The sequence below is a fragment of the Homarus americanus genome, unplaced genomic scaffold (genome assembly GCF_018991925.1).
Source record: "Homarus americanus isolate GMGI-L3 unplaced genomic scaffold, GMGI_Hamer_2.0 scaffold41027, whole genome shotgun sequence".
NCBI classification, from domain to species: domain Eukaryota; kingdom Metazoa; phylum Arthropoda; class Malacostraca; order Decapoda; family Nephropidae; genus Homarus; species Homarus americanus.
Window position 1 is genome coordinate 9,487,380 of NW_024745073.1, and position 17,532 is coordinate 9,504,911.

At 39.4% G+C, this 17,532-nt stretch overlaps 1 protein-coding gene across 6 annotated transcripts in view; it reads left to right on the forward strand.

The window, feature by feature from the left end:
* LOC121878323 (voltage-dependent T-type calcium channel subunit alpha-1G-like) overlaps positions 1-17,532 on the forward strand; it is a 170,252-nt gene that overhangs the window by 108,638 nt on the left and 44,082 nt on the right. For all 6 annotated transcript variants that reach the window (XM_042384452.1, XM_042384448.1, XM_042384447.1 and 3 more), the window contains 6 exons: positions 3,698-3,912; positions 5,295-5,487; positions 7,004-7,188; positions 7,705-7,831; positions 8,180-8,398; positions 8,702-8,894. In XM_042384452.1, coding sequence (XP_042240386.1) covers positions 3,698-3,912; positions 5,295-5,487; positions 7,004-7,188; positions 7,705-7,831; positions 8,180-8,398; positions 8,702-8,894 — 1,132 coding nt within the window. The remainder of the gene's footprint in view (positions 1-3,697; positions 3,913-5,294; positions 5,488-7,003; positions 7,189-7,704; positions 7,832-8,179; positions 8,399-8,701; positions 8,895-17,532) is intronic.

Here is a 17,532-nt window from a genome sequence, read left to right on the forward strand (position 1 = left end):
ATTTTGTCATTTGACTAGGAGACAATTTCTTACCATCCTGTGATGAGAATACATAGGGGCCTCGATTAGGGAATCTGGCTAACCATTCTTGAAGATTCTGAACGGGGCACAATATGTGAGGAACCCTTATCTCATCCATTAGCCGTTTTATCCTGATAGGTTGAGCTTGAAAATCCTCCCTTTCATTTTTTTCTTAGATTCTCCGTAGGAAAAAGGGTGACATCTTCCTCAGAAAATACCAATAATGATGGATTATTGGAAATTGAAATTAGCTCACTGATTCTCATACCTGTTGCTATTGCTAGAAGGAAGGCTGCCTTCTGGAGCAATCTGTACCAGTTCAGATTTATATTGTAATTAGGCCCCATAAGAAATTTAGTAACTTTATCTAGAGACCAAGGTGGGATTCTCTTAGGCCGAGGGGGTCTCTGAATGAAAAAGGACGATCTGTTCATTTGATAAATTCTTGGGTTCAAAGTAATATTAAAACCCTTTAACAGAGGGTCAACCAATGCTGATTTATGAGATGCAATTGTAGTTCCTTGAAGGCCTTTAACTCTGAACAGAAAATTTAAAAATTCTACCACCACTTTTTCCGACAATATGATTGAAGTCGTTAACCTGATAAATTGTTGAAAAAGTTTTCAAGCTTTCTCATATTGCATAGAAGTTTGGGGTCTATGTCCTGCTATCACTTGGTTAACTATATTTGAATTACTCAACTATCAATTTAAACATCTTTTGAGAAACTCAAAGCGTGAAGTGCCAAGGATATCTCGAACTGAAGGTGCAGTACCTGGTCTAGACATCCTTGTTGCAATTGTAGTGGATGCGGGCACCAGTCCAACAGATCCAGACACCACGGTTAAGAGGACCTTGCCTTGGAAGGATCTGAGTTTGTGAACCACTTTGGGCAACATTTTCACAGGTGGGAACAGGTAGATTGAATTCCAACGGTTCCAATCTATGAGTAGAGCATTTCCTAAAAGATTCGATCGTTCCAGAGATGCATAAGTTGGCATCTTGTTATTGTTTTGTGAGGCAAAAACTCTTGATAAAACTCTTAATAAAGTACGGACTTGAGGGTAGACTCACATTTTTAACATAGTTGTTTCTTATTATTTGTGAGAGTATTTTCCCATTATTATTAATTTGTATGTGTTTTGTGTGTGTGTGTGTGTGTCTACACACACATACACACATACTGTATATATATATATATATATATATATATATATATATATATATATATATATATATATATATATATATATATATATATATATATATATATATATATATATATATATATATATATATATATATATAAAAGAAATAATTGTCCTAAGGGCAAACACATAGAGAGAATATACATTTCTTTGTACACAAGTAGATCTCGCCTGGCGAAAGCAATACTGGTGATCCAACAAAAGAGAAAAGCGTTCAGGGTGACGGAGAAAATAAGAGTTTAAAATAGTTTTGAAAATCCTAGAGAGGGATGAAGTTAGGGCAATGGGGCGATAGTTAGAGGGATTGGAATGGTCACCCTTCTTTGGGGTGGGCTGAACCGAGGCATGCTTTCAAGAAGATGGAAAAGTTTGGGTTTTGAGGCAGAGGCGAAAGAGGCGAGCAGGAACAGGGGCCAGAGCTTCAGCACACTCCCTCAGAACACGAGGGGGTATTCCGTCCGGTCCATGCACCTTATTCACATCCAACCTGGATAACACACCGACAACCCTACGAGTAGAGATTATAGGAAAGTGCATAGGTTCAGTAGGAGGAGCAGGGGTAGGAGGGAGAGTTGAAATCGTCTAAGGTGGAGTTAGAGGAGAATAAGGTGCCAAAGATATTGGCTTTGTCAGTGGGGGAGTTGGCTATAGAGTTATCAGGTCAGAAGAGAGGAGTAAAAGAAGGCGTGCAGAAGTTATTACAGATGTTTTTGGTTAAGGACCAGAAGGATTTACTAGAAAGAGAGGTAGTCATGACAGCGGTCTTTCTTTTTATAAAATTCGCTTGGCCTTACGAAGAATAACCTTATAGCGATTCCTAGAAGTAATGAAAGAGGAGTGAGTAATTGGAGGAGATAGTTTTATAGCTTGATATGCCCTATCTCTCTCTCCCTGCATGCAAGAGAGCAGGAGCGATCAAACCATGATTGTAAAGTGAAAGTTTTGGTAGAATATGACGTAAATGCACTCATACCACTGAGTATAACCCCAGCAATGCTTTCAGCATATACCGAGGCATCCTGAGTGGAAAAGCAACATTCATCCCAAGGAAAGTCAGTGAAGAATTCTTGCAAGGATTGCCAGTTTGCCCTCCGATAGTGCCATAGTTGCCGTTTAGATGGGGGTGGTCGTGTCCAGTTTGATTTAATAGAAATTAGATTGTGATCAAAAGACCCTGGGTGGGGGGGCGGCAGAAATTGAGTATGAATAGTGTGAGGGGTTAGAGGTAAAACAAAGATCATGAATGTTAGTAAGTTGATCGTGTTGATCAGGAACACCTGTAGGGTTTTTATTATATGTTCCAGATCATTAAGTAAGGAAAAATAGAGTGTCTCAGCTCTACCTGGGTCATCCCTTGCAGGGCCAAGCCACTCTCTGTGGTGTACAGTACATAGAAATCCCCTAGGTAGAGAATCTCAGTGTTGGGGTTTGTGGATAGCAACGACTCATGGCAAGAGGTAAGATAGTTAAAGAGCTTCAAATAGTTGGTAGAGTTGGGAAAACAGTATAGAAAACAAAGAAAAATAGTCAAAGTTGGTAGAGATATTTTGAGCCAGATGACATCATAAAGAGAATATTCAAGATCTGTGAGTTGAGCTGTAGGTGTACGTGTGTTGCAGTAGGCCCATACACCTCCCTTAGAGCGGAAAGAGGTATAAAGGTTGAAGTTGGAGACTTGAAAAGGTTTGGGTGAAGCTTCTTTGGTCAGTTGAAGTTCAGAAGGAAAATTGGATCTCAGTCCGCGAATGTTGGAAAAATGAAGTGTGGAAAAAGCCGACACTCCAGCAACCTCAGTGACGTCAGTTGAGGCCCCAGTAGTTTGATGATGATCAGGTCGGCCCTGGGGTCCACAACCTTTCCGATCAGTGGGACCCATCCCAGAAGGCCCCTCCTTAATATTATTGTCAGCTGATATCATAGGAGAATAAAAAATATAAAGAATAGAACAGATCAAGAGTGAGAAAGGTTATATATGTTGTGTTGTCAATAGTAAGAGAGACAATTAAGACCTGCAATTGTGTGTAAATGAGGCAGAAAGACAGATTAGCAACCTGGGACTTGCTCACAATTTTTGTGATGCCATATGGCAGCAGGGTCTACCATTAGGCAGCACATTATGCTTCCAATATATTCCCAGGCAGTAGTACCTCCCTGTTTGATAGCTGCCTACTACCTACTACATATTAGTCTTGTTCATACATTACTTTCAATTTTAGCCGAAAGTGGTGGGAAGTTTTATATCAATATCACCAATCTGTTATTTATAACAGTTATTTTACTAACCACAAATTTCATCCTGTAACTCTTTCAACTGTGACAATAGACTGCTATTATAGTTCTTTCTCTTGACACTCATTTACAGTACTGTATTTATGAATATTCCCACATCACTGTGAGCAAAGATATATTTACATATATTTCTCAAGGCTATTATACAACTATGTGATTCTTGGCTTTTCTGGCTACAGACGTCTGTGTGTGGGTCAATCAGGGAGCTGGAGTACAAACAAAACAATCTGAGTCGTGCGAAAGAAGCAGCTGCTGTCGCAGAGCAAGAAGAGGCACAGGAAGGTTCTGAAACGGAGGCAGAGGCTGTTAAGAAGATTTGCTTTGTGTTTGAACCTAAGGGCTGCTTCAAGGAAAGACAAGACTATTCACTCTATGTCTTCTCACCTGAGAATCCGTATGTATTATTCATATGCAGTACAGTACTGTACATTATATGATTTCAAAGGTAATAAATATTTTCATAAACCATAAATGGAGTTCATCTGCACCATCAATAGAGTATGTATTATTGAACAAGTTTCAAGCTATAATTGATGAGTAAAAGACAGAATGATAGCTTGGTTTTAGCTTAGTTTGTCTGTACATGCATCCAACATTGTGAACATGATGACTCAGATTACTGTACTGGTAATTGGTTTGCTTTTTAACCAAACTTGGTTCATAGATTTATTTTTCCATAAAGAGCCCAATAGACAGTTCTGGGAACCATTATTTCCATCATTATTGTCCACTGTCAGTGTTCCTTAAAGCAGCAGCACACTGGGCACTTTCCTCCCAACATGTTGCCCGTTTTGCTGGCCGCTGGCCTGACAGCCCAGCAAGCAGCAGGATTGCACCTGTTGCGAGAAATGGACAATGGTTTGGCGGCAAGCGGCGATTAGTGCTCAAATGAGCTTCATGTTAGGTGTTGAATATTCAAGTAAAAATTGAAATAAATTATGAAACAGTAATAATTTAATATATAACACATAAAACGGTGACCTGTTTCTATTTATTCATCACATTAAAACTTCTTTAGTATAATTAAATTATTATTCAGGGTCTTCTTTGTCCAGCCAACCGCCGCCACTTGCAAACAAACTTCACGATGCACCTTTTGTCTTTTCTTTAGTTTTTGCAGATGCCTCGCTTGCTTTAGCAATTGAAGAACTATTGCACAATCCTGCAAGGCCTCAACTGTAGTAACAGGATCCACGGCAAACCTCGTCTAGATGCTTTATTGTTGTTTTCATTGTGTTGGTCAGACGTGCCTACAAAACATCCCAGTGTGGTGCAGTCTTTGTTTTGCTGGCCAGACCATGTTTGCCCAACATGTTGGGAGAAAAAGTGCCCAGTGTGCCACCGCCTTTGAACTTCAGTGCAGTGTGATGGGGGAGTCAGCCCTCTTTTGAGCCAACTATTTCTTATTTATGTGATAAGTTATATTTTTTATAATGTTAAGCAAATATTTGTCCATATGTGCATATCCCCAGTGGCCTTGATCAGCCAATGGCCTCCACAACCTTGTAAAGAGAGGGAAATTTACCCAGTGTCTCACTGTCTTAAGTTATGGAACAGAGTACGTATTGGCTGGACAACTCTATGGGTTGACCATCCAAAGCAATTGTGTGTGACATTCAACAGTCATTATTATTTCATAATAAAGTACAGTATGTTAGTTGAGTTTAACTTCCCATTGTGAATTCATTTGTCTTCAGAAATTTTACAATGGTGTTATTACAAAACATCACTACATAACACCCTAACCTGTTCCTTAAATTCCTTTCCTCGATACAGAATTCGTCGCCTCAGTCTGTTCCTGGTATCCAGAGGATGGTTTGACTCTACTGTTCTGTTCTTCATTGGTCTGAATTGTATCACCTTGGCTATGGAACGGCCTAACATTCCTCCAGACTCTGTTGAGCGAAAAATTCTTATGATCTTCAACTATGTCTTCACAGCAGTGTTTGGCTTAGAGATGACCGTCAAGGTTTGTCATAAAATTATTTTACAGCACCTACATAAGGAAGTAATGAACTGCACTCACAGGTTCGGCTAATTTTGACCCTGGTTCAGGCATCCCCCGGGTTATGGAATGGATGTGTCCTTGAAAATGTTTCCGTAATGCAGGATCAATTTTCCCATTCACTCCTATTCTATAATTGGAGATGCGTTCACAAAGAAAAATTTTGGACAAAAATACGTATGAATGAAAATAAACATTTTTAAACACATACATTGATTACTTCATGATGTAACTTGATAATAAATGCACACAAATTTTAATTTAACTCACCACAAACGATGTTGAGTGCTGTGTGAGGTGCTGAGGTGAGATGGTGCGATCGTAGTTACTGGGAGTTACCTCCTTATAACATCAAATTTAATGTCCAACATAATTCCTTTATGGGTTCTTTTAGCACTATTGCTTTCACTTGAACTTGATGGCCTCTTTCCACTCCTCTTGAATAAGGGAACACAGTAACACAGATTCAAAACTGAACAAGCTGGGGGTGTGAGTCAAACCAGTAACGTTGGCATGGGTCCGCCGTATTGTAGTGCCCACCAAGAAATCCACACAAAATAAATAATAAAATTTTGATGATTTTTTTTTGTTCTATATACAGTATAGCATTTTTTATGTTTAAGAAACTTTAAAATTTACCCAAATTCCATAAGGACAATTTTTTTTTGGCTGTATCCCAAATTTATTGGTAGTAATTCCAAATACCATAAGCACAAATTTCCATATCCTGGGAGATGCCTGTACTGTACTGTACTGTATATGACTAGAGTTGGTAGATTGTTACTTAGGTTTGTTTAAGTGACAGTTAAGATGTCCAAAACTCTAGATTAGTTACTTTACCTTCTCTTTATGTATACTGTACAATAAAGATAATCTTAATTTCACATTACCCTAAAAACAGGAATGTAATTGAATATAAACATTAGCCATTATGAATAAAAGTCAGATACAGTACCTGAAATTGCGTGTCGCTACAAATTCCTGTAATAATCCTAGTTAATTAATTCAGGCTTCCAAAATTTATTAATTTTGTATTATATAATTTTAAGAAATAACAAGTTCTGTTTTGCTGCACTTCATATCTAATCTCTCTTTACTTTTACTTATCTCTATAATATACAGTATATTTACTCTACTTTATCATCTCATGGATATCCTTTCCCACACTATTTTTCTTGACTTGCCCAAGATATTCTTTGTGTTTCATACCTTTGAGGTCCATCCATTCATTGACCTGTAATCATGCGCCTCCCTTCTTCACACTACTTATTTATCTGAAGCTCACATATTTTATCTGCACTTTTGTTTTTCATGTCATCATAGCTTCTCACCATTTATAAATCTATATTACGGTATTAAAGAACATGAAATAACAAATTTAATTTCTCTCAGCACTGCATCTGCCATAGAACTTCTCATTACTTCTCCCACATAACCATAGTTAAACTCAGTTCACATGTTGACCACTGTCTTCTCTCAGGTTACTGCAGAAGGTTTACTTTATGGGAAAGGTGCCTACTTCAGTTCAGGCTGGAACATCATGGATGGGTCACTGGTCATCATCTCTTTTGTAGATGTTCTCATGTCTATACTGGCCACCACGTCGCCACGTATATTTGGCATCCTCAGAGTCTTCCGTCTCCTGCGTGCCCTCAGACCTCTCAGGTGAGTTTTTTTCCCTAGGGATTAACAAATGGCTGTGGTCATTACCATCTTTGCTGAAAGTTAAAAGGCCATGGGAGTATGGTGCTTCATCATACAGTACGAATTATATCATTGGATGATCTGGAACTATGGGAATTCCAACATAACAAAGCTTTCAACAATTTTTCTCTTCCTCTCTCTCAAAATATACATTATAGCTTTGCATACTGGGGCTGTCCAAAAAGTTGATGTCCTCTATGCAATTTATTTTATATTTAAAATGCTCCTTAGGATACCATAGCTAGTTTTAACAGATGATATAATGGAGGGCCCCTCCACCTCTTCCAGCAGTGGGGGCAGGAGAGGACCTCTCCCTTGCTCACCCTCAGGGCTACATAATATTGTACCTCTTTTGCTCATTGCAGTGTTGGCAGGTTTGCCACAGAGCTAATGAATGTTTGTTGTCTTGTTATTTTTCCAGTTTTAATTTAAGTCATTCCTCTCCAATAGTGATAACTTCTCTCTTTCCCCACACAGAGTGATCAACAGGGCCCCAGGTCTCAAATTGGTGGTGCAGACATTATTATCATCACTTCAACCCATCGGCAACATAGTCCTCATTTGTTGTACATTTTTTATCATCTTTGGCATCCTTGGTGTTCAGGTATGTGCTCTTGGCTACTCATCCTACTCTGATCATAAAGTATAGATGTATTGATGATTTTCACTTGTTCCAGCCACTTCACATCTATTCTAAAACTATTCAGGGTTTTTTAGTTCAATTGAAATTTCCTTTGACAATATCTTAACATATTTTATGAGAGGATTATTGTGTAGTAAATTTTATTTTGAAAATGCAAACTATTATAAGTTATGACTCTTAGTTTCACAACTACTGCAAGCAAACTACATTATACCTTTTATTAAACAAGTGAATTTTCTAAATAGTGATAATTTTAGAATAGTCACAAAAATACATAGTTATTATATACAGTATGTTATGTTCCTGCAGCTGTTCAAAGGATCCTTCTTTTACTGTGATGGGCCCGACATTAAGGACGTCGTCACCAAGGCTGATTGTGTTAGTAATCCAGAGAATCTCTGGCTCAACCGCAAGTACAATTTTGATGACCTGGGCCAAGCACTCATGTCTCTTTTTGTCCTCTCATCCAAGGATGGCTGGGTCAACATCATGTATACTGGCCTGGATGCTGTAGGGGTGGACATGCAGGTGAGAACACAGTGTTGTTGCACTGTCCATGTATTGTACAGTAGTTCCTTTGAGATGAATTTTGCTACATCTGTCCTGCTCAGTGCTCTTAATGAAAACCATATTTATCTGATATGATTAGTTAAATACACATCACCCCTTCAACAGTAGTTCAAATGAGTGAACTTCTTTCATGCTTAATATCAGCCAAAAGATCTCTGCTATAGACATTTTAACCTTTGTTTTATGACTGATATAAAACAGGAAAAGAGACATAATAATTTGCAAATTCAATTGATTTACTTGTATGCATATATTCCTTAGCCAATAGAAAATTACTCACAGTGGCGGCTACTCTACTTCATCTCCTTTCTGCTGTTGGTGGGCTTCTTTGTGCTGAACATGTTTGTGGGTGTTGTGGTAGAGAACTTCCACAGGTGTCGGGAGGAACAGGAGAAGGAGGAAAAGGCAAGAAGGGCAGCCAAAAGAGCCAAAAAACTTGAAAAGAAGAGAAGAAGTAAGTCACTAGAAATTTAATATTATTATTTTGTGATTGTCCTCAGAACACTTTACTCTTTAAGGCATTCATGATTAGTGGTTAAGAAATGTGTAAATTCATATGCGATGTTTATGTATAATGATGTTAGAAGCCTCACTGTAGCTGAGACTACTCCTAGCTACCCAGCTAAAACCTGGAACCTCCAACTGTTCTATTATGGTTCTGTAATATCCAGGACAGTTACATCAACACATATCCTGCACATTTTCATTTTCAGTCATTTCATCCTCATATTTTATTCCTAATAGAAGTGTAGCTTTCCCTCATTATGACCTTAATCTCATTTAATTCCTAACTACAGTATACACTGTGCCCTTGTTAATTTGGATCGTTATAATGAGAATTTTGGCTTAATTAATTCTTCTTTTAATGAATTACATAATTTAAATTTGGAATGATTCTGAAATAACCGACTGGTTCCGAAAAGTCGATTATCATTATAGGAATATATTCTGAAATAGATTAAGATGAATGAATTACAGGAATAGAATATGAATTATAGACTAACTCTCTTGCGTACGAGATAAGTTTAAAGTTTTCCAGTTACAAGATCACATCTCTTGAGGCCCACAGGGCAGGCGACACAGGGCACAGTGTTTTTAATGGCATAAACCATACAGTATATCTTTGGCTTCATGACTGATTGATCTGCAACACAAGCCCCCCAAAAAGTATAATACAAGTACAGTGATATCTCCGTTAGCCGGAACAATTGGTTCAAAGCACTTCCGGGAATGAGAGATTTCCGGATAACGAGACGACTCTCTCAAAGCCAGAAAAAAAATCCCTCCTCCCGGAATTTTCCGTGAAACGGAAAAAATGTTCTCGGAAGTTCTAGAAATTGCTCATGACATCATCTCTCGAACCTGGAAAATATCCCTCATCCCCATAATTTTCCGAGTAACGGAAAAATTTTCTCAGAATTTCCGCTCATCCAATGGTAATTCCCTAATTAATGACGAAGAAGACATCCTTCAGCACTGGAAAGAGCACTACTATTCTCTGCTCAATTGAAACACCGATGTGGATGTCCTGACTATCCAGCAGGTCCCTCAGCATCCTAAACTGACCCACTTCAGCTATCCTCCATCCTTGGATGAAGTAGCTACTGCCATCAAACAGATGAAATATAACAAAGCCTCAGGGCCTGATGGAATCCCAGCCAAGGCGTAGAAAGCAGGAGGACCTCTGCTTACCAGCCATCTCCACTCTCTCCTGGAGAATACTATATGGAAAAATGAGGAAATCCCCCAAGGTCTTCAAGACGCCTCTATCGTCAATATTAATAAGAACACGGGAGACTGTGGCAACTATCGCCCGAGTCCTCCTAAACAGACTTCTTTGTGAGGTGGAAAACTTCCTCCCAGAATCTCAATGTGGCTTTAGACCATCACATGGCACCACTGACATGATCTTTGCTGCCCACCAGATACTGTACAGGAAAAGTGCACAGAACAGCATTGTGACCTGTACATGGCTTTCATCAACCTAACCAAGGCCTTCGACTCGGTCAACAGAGAAACCCTCTGGTGGACCCTAAGCCGTTTTGGCTGCCCACCAAAATTCATCGCCATCGTGAGGCAACTCCGCGATGGCATGAACGGCAGTGTCCTGCACAACAGCACCCAGTCTGAGTTCTTCCCCATTCAAACGGGGGTTAAACAAGGATGTGTACTGGCACCAACTCTCTTTTCCATTTTCTTGGCAGCCTTACTTACTCGTGTTAGTGCCAATTTCGCCAGCAGGGTGGACATCGAGTACTGGATGGAAGGGGGGTCTTTTCAACATAAGACGACTCCAGGCAGGAACAAAGGTGTCGGCAGCTTCCATTACTGAACTTCAGTATGCAGACGACCTCACCCTTGTTGATCACACTGAACACGATGCAGATGTGTTTGCACACTTCGGCCTATATTCAAGAAGGGCGATCATCACTTCACTAGTAATTATAGACCAGTGAGCCTGACCAGCATAGTTTGTAAAGTACTAGAGCGCATTATAGGAGATGCCATGATGGAAAATCTACTATGAAACAACATTGTAAAGGACTGCCGACACAAAGCCAGGGGGCAGCAGCACACCCTCCACCTGCTCTACCCCTCACCCGGGAGGTGTCACCACCTCCTCCTACAGCCGGGAGGAGGCGAGTTCCTTGTAAACAATGACATTTCTAACCACACCCTGCAAAATTCAGTGTACATGTACTTAGTAAATGCTGCAGCGTCTGAGAATGAGGGAGGGCGGAGTAACTACTAACAGCAGAGACGTTACCGAGAACAAATTCTGGCTTGAATGTCATGTACACTAATACTGACATGTTCCTTGATAAGAGAGAGGAGTTTGAAACACTACTGAAGGTATACCAACCAGATATTGTAGGAGTTGTAGAAATGTTGTACAAGAACAGGAGAATCTACCCAGAGGAATGATGAGTTCAGTATTGCTGGGTATGACTCCTTTACGAACCTTTCTCAAGAAACTTGCAAGAGGGGTGTGGTTATCAATGCTAGGCAAGACCTTAGAGCCAGCCAGGCAAGGGTACAGGGCGAGAATGTTTTTGAAGAGTCCAAGTGGTGTAAAATTAAATTAAAGGGAAGGGACTTACTTATTGTCGGGTGTATCTACAGATCCCCAAACTGTGGCCCACTAATTCAAAGGAACTTGAGAGCCTTAATAGACAACGCAGGAGACTTTAACTATGGCGACATCGACTGGAGAAAAGAGTTCACCCCAAATGACTTGAATAACCATGCTACTCTTTTTGTAGGAACTCTGAGAGATAATTTTCTGTTCCAATATGTTAGAGACCCGACACATTACAGAGGGGAGCATACACCCAAGCCACTAGACCTCATCATAACGAACGAGGAGGGTATGGTGGCCAAACTGGAACACCTTACCCCAGTTGGCACCAGTCACCATATAGTGTTGTCATTCAGATTTAACTGTTACCTAGATCAAGATAAGGCCAGGCCAAGGTGCAAATATTACAAGGGAAATTACAACAGGATGAGGGGTATCCACTGGCCTTACTCATTAAGGCACAAGAATGCAGACAATACACTGAATATTATAACTAGTAAAGTGACCCATTTGATCGATAAATACATACCCAAGACCAAACCCAGTGCCTCTAGGAATACGAGGGGATCCCTACACATGAACCATGCGGCAGTCGACAAAATTAAGAGGAAAACCCAGAAATTCAAGACGTGGGTTGGGTCAAACGATGAGCAAGACAGGATGATGTATGCAAGAGCCAGAAACCAAGCAAAGGCAGAGTGTAGAAGGGCTGAAAAGGGGTTCCAGAGGCTGGTTGCAAGTGAGGCCAAGTCAAACCCAAAGGCATTTTACCACTATGCAAATTCGAAATTAAAAATGCGAGTAGGAGTATCTGACCTGAGGCTTGAAGATGGTAATTATGCAGATTCTGACCAGGATAAAGCTGAGGCATTGATCGGCTTCTTTTCCTGTGTTAACAAGAGAGGATGCAATTAATTTCCTGCGTTTGAGGACAGACTGTTCGAAACAGCACTGACCCACATTTTTTTCACAGAAGAGGGTATTAGAAATAAACTGTCAAAGCTAAAGGTCCATAAGAGTTTTGGCTCTGACATGGTGCATCCCAGAATGCTAAGAGAGTTGTGCAACGAGCTTGCAGAGCCCCTGAAGACCCTGTTTTGTAAATGCCTGGATGAAAAAATGGTCCCCAGTGATTGGAAAGTGGCTTATGTGAGTCCTATCTTCAAGAAGGGCGATCGTCACTCCACGAACAACTATAAACCGGTGAGCCTGACCAGCATAATATGTAAAGTACTTGAGAGTATTATCAGAGATGCCGCAGTGGAACATCTAATACGAAACAACCTTGTAAAAGATTGCCAACAGGGTTTTATGCCGGGGTTCTCCTGCTTAACACAATTGCTCAAGGTATTGGATATTTGGACCCATATTCTGGAACAGGGAGGTAATATACCTAGATTTTGCCAAGGCTTTCAACTGTGTACCCCACTAAAGGCTGAAAATCAAACTGGAAGGGTACGGAATTCGGGGAAATGTCCTAGCGTGGATAGAAGATTTTCTACATGACCGCAAGCAGTGTGTGGTGATTAATGGCACGAAATCATCATCCGTACCTGTCACAAGCGGGGTACCACAGGACAGTGTATTGGGCCCATTGTTGTTTGTTTGTCTCATAAATGACATGCCAGAAGCTTTTCAATCCTCCATATAAATGATAGGAAATGATGCCAAGTTTATCAGGGAAATTAAGATCAAAACTGATTGTGAAGACCTGAAGAAAAATCTCTGTGAGCTTCAAGAATGGTCGAAGAAATAGCTGCTAAGATTCAATGTCACGAATGTAAGAGGATGTACCTAAGTCGTACAAATGGTAAGGAGGCGTGTCACAATGTCCCAACAGGACTAAGAAACTGCATTAATAGAGACCGAAGGTGAAAAAGACCTGGGTCTGTATGTTGACAATGAACTGAAGTTTTCGGGCCATTGTGAAAAGGTAAATCAAGCAATAAAACTAGTGAGGTTCTTCCCCATTTGGAGTACTGTCTGGTCCCCGAGATATACTAGAGACTGTCAGTTGATGGAAAATGTCCAAAGGAGGGCCATTAGACTGATGCCTGCACTATGGCACCTCAGCTATCCAGAGATAGTAGAATACACTAGAACGTCAATATAACACAAGATACGTTCCAAGAGAGGTCGCTTTAAACCAAATTCGCACTAAATTGAAGTGTTGTTTCAATGGATTAATTTAGTTTGGTACTTGAGAGAAACACAAAATACTAAACAGACTGAGAGTCTACCCAGATGCACCTCAGCCAGTCTCCTAGAATAAACAAAACATTGTTTTTTGTAGTACAGGTATTATGTTGAAGCAAACACTCATAAATCAACACAGCTAAAATTGTGGGATGTGAAATGGTTTGTTTACTAGCTATCAGCTGATGGGAAGATGGGGGGGTGGGGGGAGAGGTGAGGTGATATGTTTGACAGTTGATGCCAAGGTCTAGTGCTCTTATAAAATGTCACTGAACTGACATGTTCTAATTAATTTTATTACAAAGGACTAAAATTTTTTTGTCTTGTACAAAATATATGACGTTAATATTAAAATTATTCACTGTCTTGCAAGGATTTTAGCAATGCAAATTACATTTTCCTAACTTTAGTCTGTGATATTATATAAGATAAAAACTTAAAGCCTAAAACCACCAAACCCTGGCTTGGAAGATGGGGGGAGAGGGAGGAAGGGGAAGTGACATGTTTGACAGTTTTGCCGAAGGTCTAGTGAAGTATTTATTTGTTTATTTATGTCCTTTAGATGAGTTTTTGTTTTTTGTATATAAAATGTCACAGAAGTGACAGGGGAGAATATAATTTACATTGCTGGAATTCTTATAAGATACAGTAGTGATTAATTTGATTACATGTATAAGCAAGCTATAGTTTGCACTAGACAAGAATTTTAGTAATCATTTAGTACATTGTTTTGAGTACATGTACAGTACAGCTTTGCCCTTAGGACAGTGTAGCGTGCCCAGAGAAACATTAGGCGCGAATTTTAAAATATGACGCACCAGATTGACTCTCGCAAAATAGGAAAGATTCGCTTTAAATTAAAACGTTGTCCTTAATTGTGGGTGTCGCTTTAAATCAATAATCTTAAATTGAATCGCTTTAAATCGACGTTCTATTGTAACTGCAACTGCCTAGCTTATACTACAGGCAGGCAAGGGGTGACCTAATTGAATTGTATAAGCATCTCAGAGGGCATTACTCAGTTGAGTAGACATGCCTGGAGCTGGCAGACACCTGTCCCACAAGGAGTCAAATCTCAAGGTTGAAGAAGCCACAAGTCCAGAAAATTGTGAGGTTCAACTTTTTCGGAAGGAAAATTGCGAACTCTTGGAACAATCTGCCAGAGAGTGTTGTGACAGCACCGAGTGTGAGCTCTTTCAAGAACAGACTTGACCAACACTGGAGCAGTTCAGACACATTTAGATCAGTGCATACCAAGTACATGCCAACAGTGCTTAACAGACACATGACCAACTGCCCAAGCAGGTAATGAGCCAATCAGTGGGAAAGAGGATAAAAGCAAAAAAAAATTAAAGTAATTGCTTCCTCCTTAACACCTTTTCATGTCAGATGATCTGTCTCTTTTATTTTCTCTTTTCCACTGCTATATCTACAGTCAGTCCATCATTCCCTTTTTTTCAGTTCAGGTCACAACACTCATCAGCTATTGTCATGTTATCTGTACTCCAAGCAAATTCCATATTGTCAAACTTTATCATCATTCACCTCCTCCTTCTTCTCTATTTCCATGTATGGAACTCTCTCCCTCTTATGTCATAATCCACACACAACTTAAAACTCTATCAATGAAAGGGATACACATATGTCCTATTTAACAGTTAAATTCTTCAGTCTTGGCCCTGGTGTACTTGGCAGCCAAGCTTGCATATAGACTACTGTTATATATCCCTTCACTGTCATTATTATCTACCTTAGTTCTTCACAGAAAAAAGTACAGTACTGTACATGAAATCTGATAATATTGTTTGGTATCTCTCTGTTTACCAGGTCAGCTGAAGTATCATATGCAAAATCTGGTAGTACAGTATTAATTTTAATTTTTTTTTAACCATTATAACATTATTTCCTCTTTGTCCTTTCATGTCAATTATGTTACACTGAATGTCAAATCTGCTCTTAATATTGATAAAATTTCATACTTCCTTGTATCTTCTGGTAAATGTATTTCAATATTCATTCTGTTGTAATCTATACAGTAGTCTCATATTTTGCTTCTTTACATGTCAATGCATGTTAATAAATTTAGTGTTTTTCACTTTTGAAAAATAAGACATTGAAAAATTCCGAGAAGAAAGAATAAAAAGTCTGGAGGCTGTTGGCATTGATCCAGTAACGGTGGACATCGATGCTGAAATCCGGAGAAGAAGGAGACGAAAAAGAGAATTAAAACACATGAAGCTCCAACTAAGTAAAGGGCTTGATTGCATGTAGTAACTTTTTTTGATTGCATGTTGTGACTTACAGGTAATCCTTAATTGCTTGCAACAACAAGCAATTACTTTATTGTAACCATCATGTGGGTGCTAATATTAACTGTTGATTGTGTTACGAAGGCTTCATCTGGATCACACTGCCTTGTATGCTGGTGTTTTCGGAGTTGATATGTGTCTTAACCTATGTTGTGAGGGTTTTGTATTGATTATCCCTTTAGTTCATTCACTGATCAGGAGAGTACAGTACAGTATAAGAGACTTATAGTGCTTAATATGGAGTCTCAAGCAAAGAACATGAAATGGTTTGTAATGACAGTAGCTACACTAATTGTGGTACTGTAGTTTTATTTAATTAGTTGTAGTATTTCTTTCAACAGAACACAGAACTGTAGTACAGTATTGTACTGGGATATGTAGTGTGATAGGGCATATACTTTTTCTTGCTATTAGCTTTATAACATAAAGAAAATTACATATTATTAAATGAATAATTAACAGTGTGAATTCTTACAAATTTTAGCTAGAAAAAGGGGAATCATTACAAACTGCTAAATTATCTTAAGTTAGAATTATATTGTGGCATAAATTTATGAAGTCATACATAAAGTATGTACAGTGAACCCTCACTTTACGCGGTCAATTGAACCCATGGCGGCCCGCGTAAAGTGAGAAACGCGTAAAGTGAACAACATTACATATGGGATTAATTGAAATAGAGACCGGGCCGACCCCCAAACTCCACTTTTTCAGACATAATACCTACGTTGTAGTAAAAATAACTTCTTAATTTTATGATGGTATGCACACACAATTAATAATTAAGAGAAATATCAATAATATTAGGTTTTTTAACACTTACATTAGTAGAAAAGATGGCTGGGCACACGGGGATGGGGGGTTGGTTCCGAGGCAGAGGGCAGATTATTGGCCCTCACCTGTATCACTTGTATCAATTGTATCACTATCCACCACAGAGGCTTGCAGGGCCTCTGTCAAACCCCTCAAAGTCCATATAAGTCCATATCCTCACTATCATTATCACTATCACTGACTTGGGCCGGCTGTGGTGGGTGGCGGGTGAAGAACTCCGTAATGTTTTGATGACTGGGCGACCTTGTGCGCACCCTGCCCGCGCCGCTTCCCGCGTAAAAGGGTACACACACCGCGGAAAGTGAGCATTCCGGTTTCGGCAGGGTACCACGAAAACGTGGAAACGCGAAAAGTGAAACCGCGTAAAGCGGGGGCTTGCTGTACTACTTTTTGCATAAGAAGTGTAATTGCTTTCGATTTGGGTGTTTTATATGTCAAGGGTAAACTCAGAACTTATACTGAAGACATAAAAAATTTGAAGTGAAAAATGGTTAAAATACTCGACTCTGTATAGCTATTCACAAGGGTTACGTTCTTGAAAACTTCCCAAATGGGTAAAAGTGGGTAAAAGAAGGTTAGGTTTCTAGTATGACTGAACTTAACCAAGAGGATTAAGTGCTGCTGACAAGATGTGTGGTTGAATGAAGGGCTCACCCAGGCATGCAGTAACATAG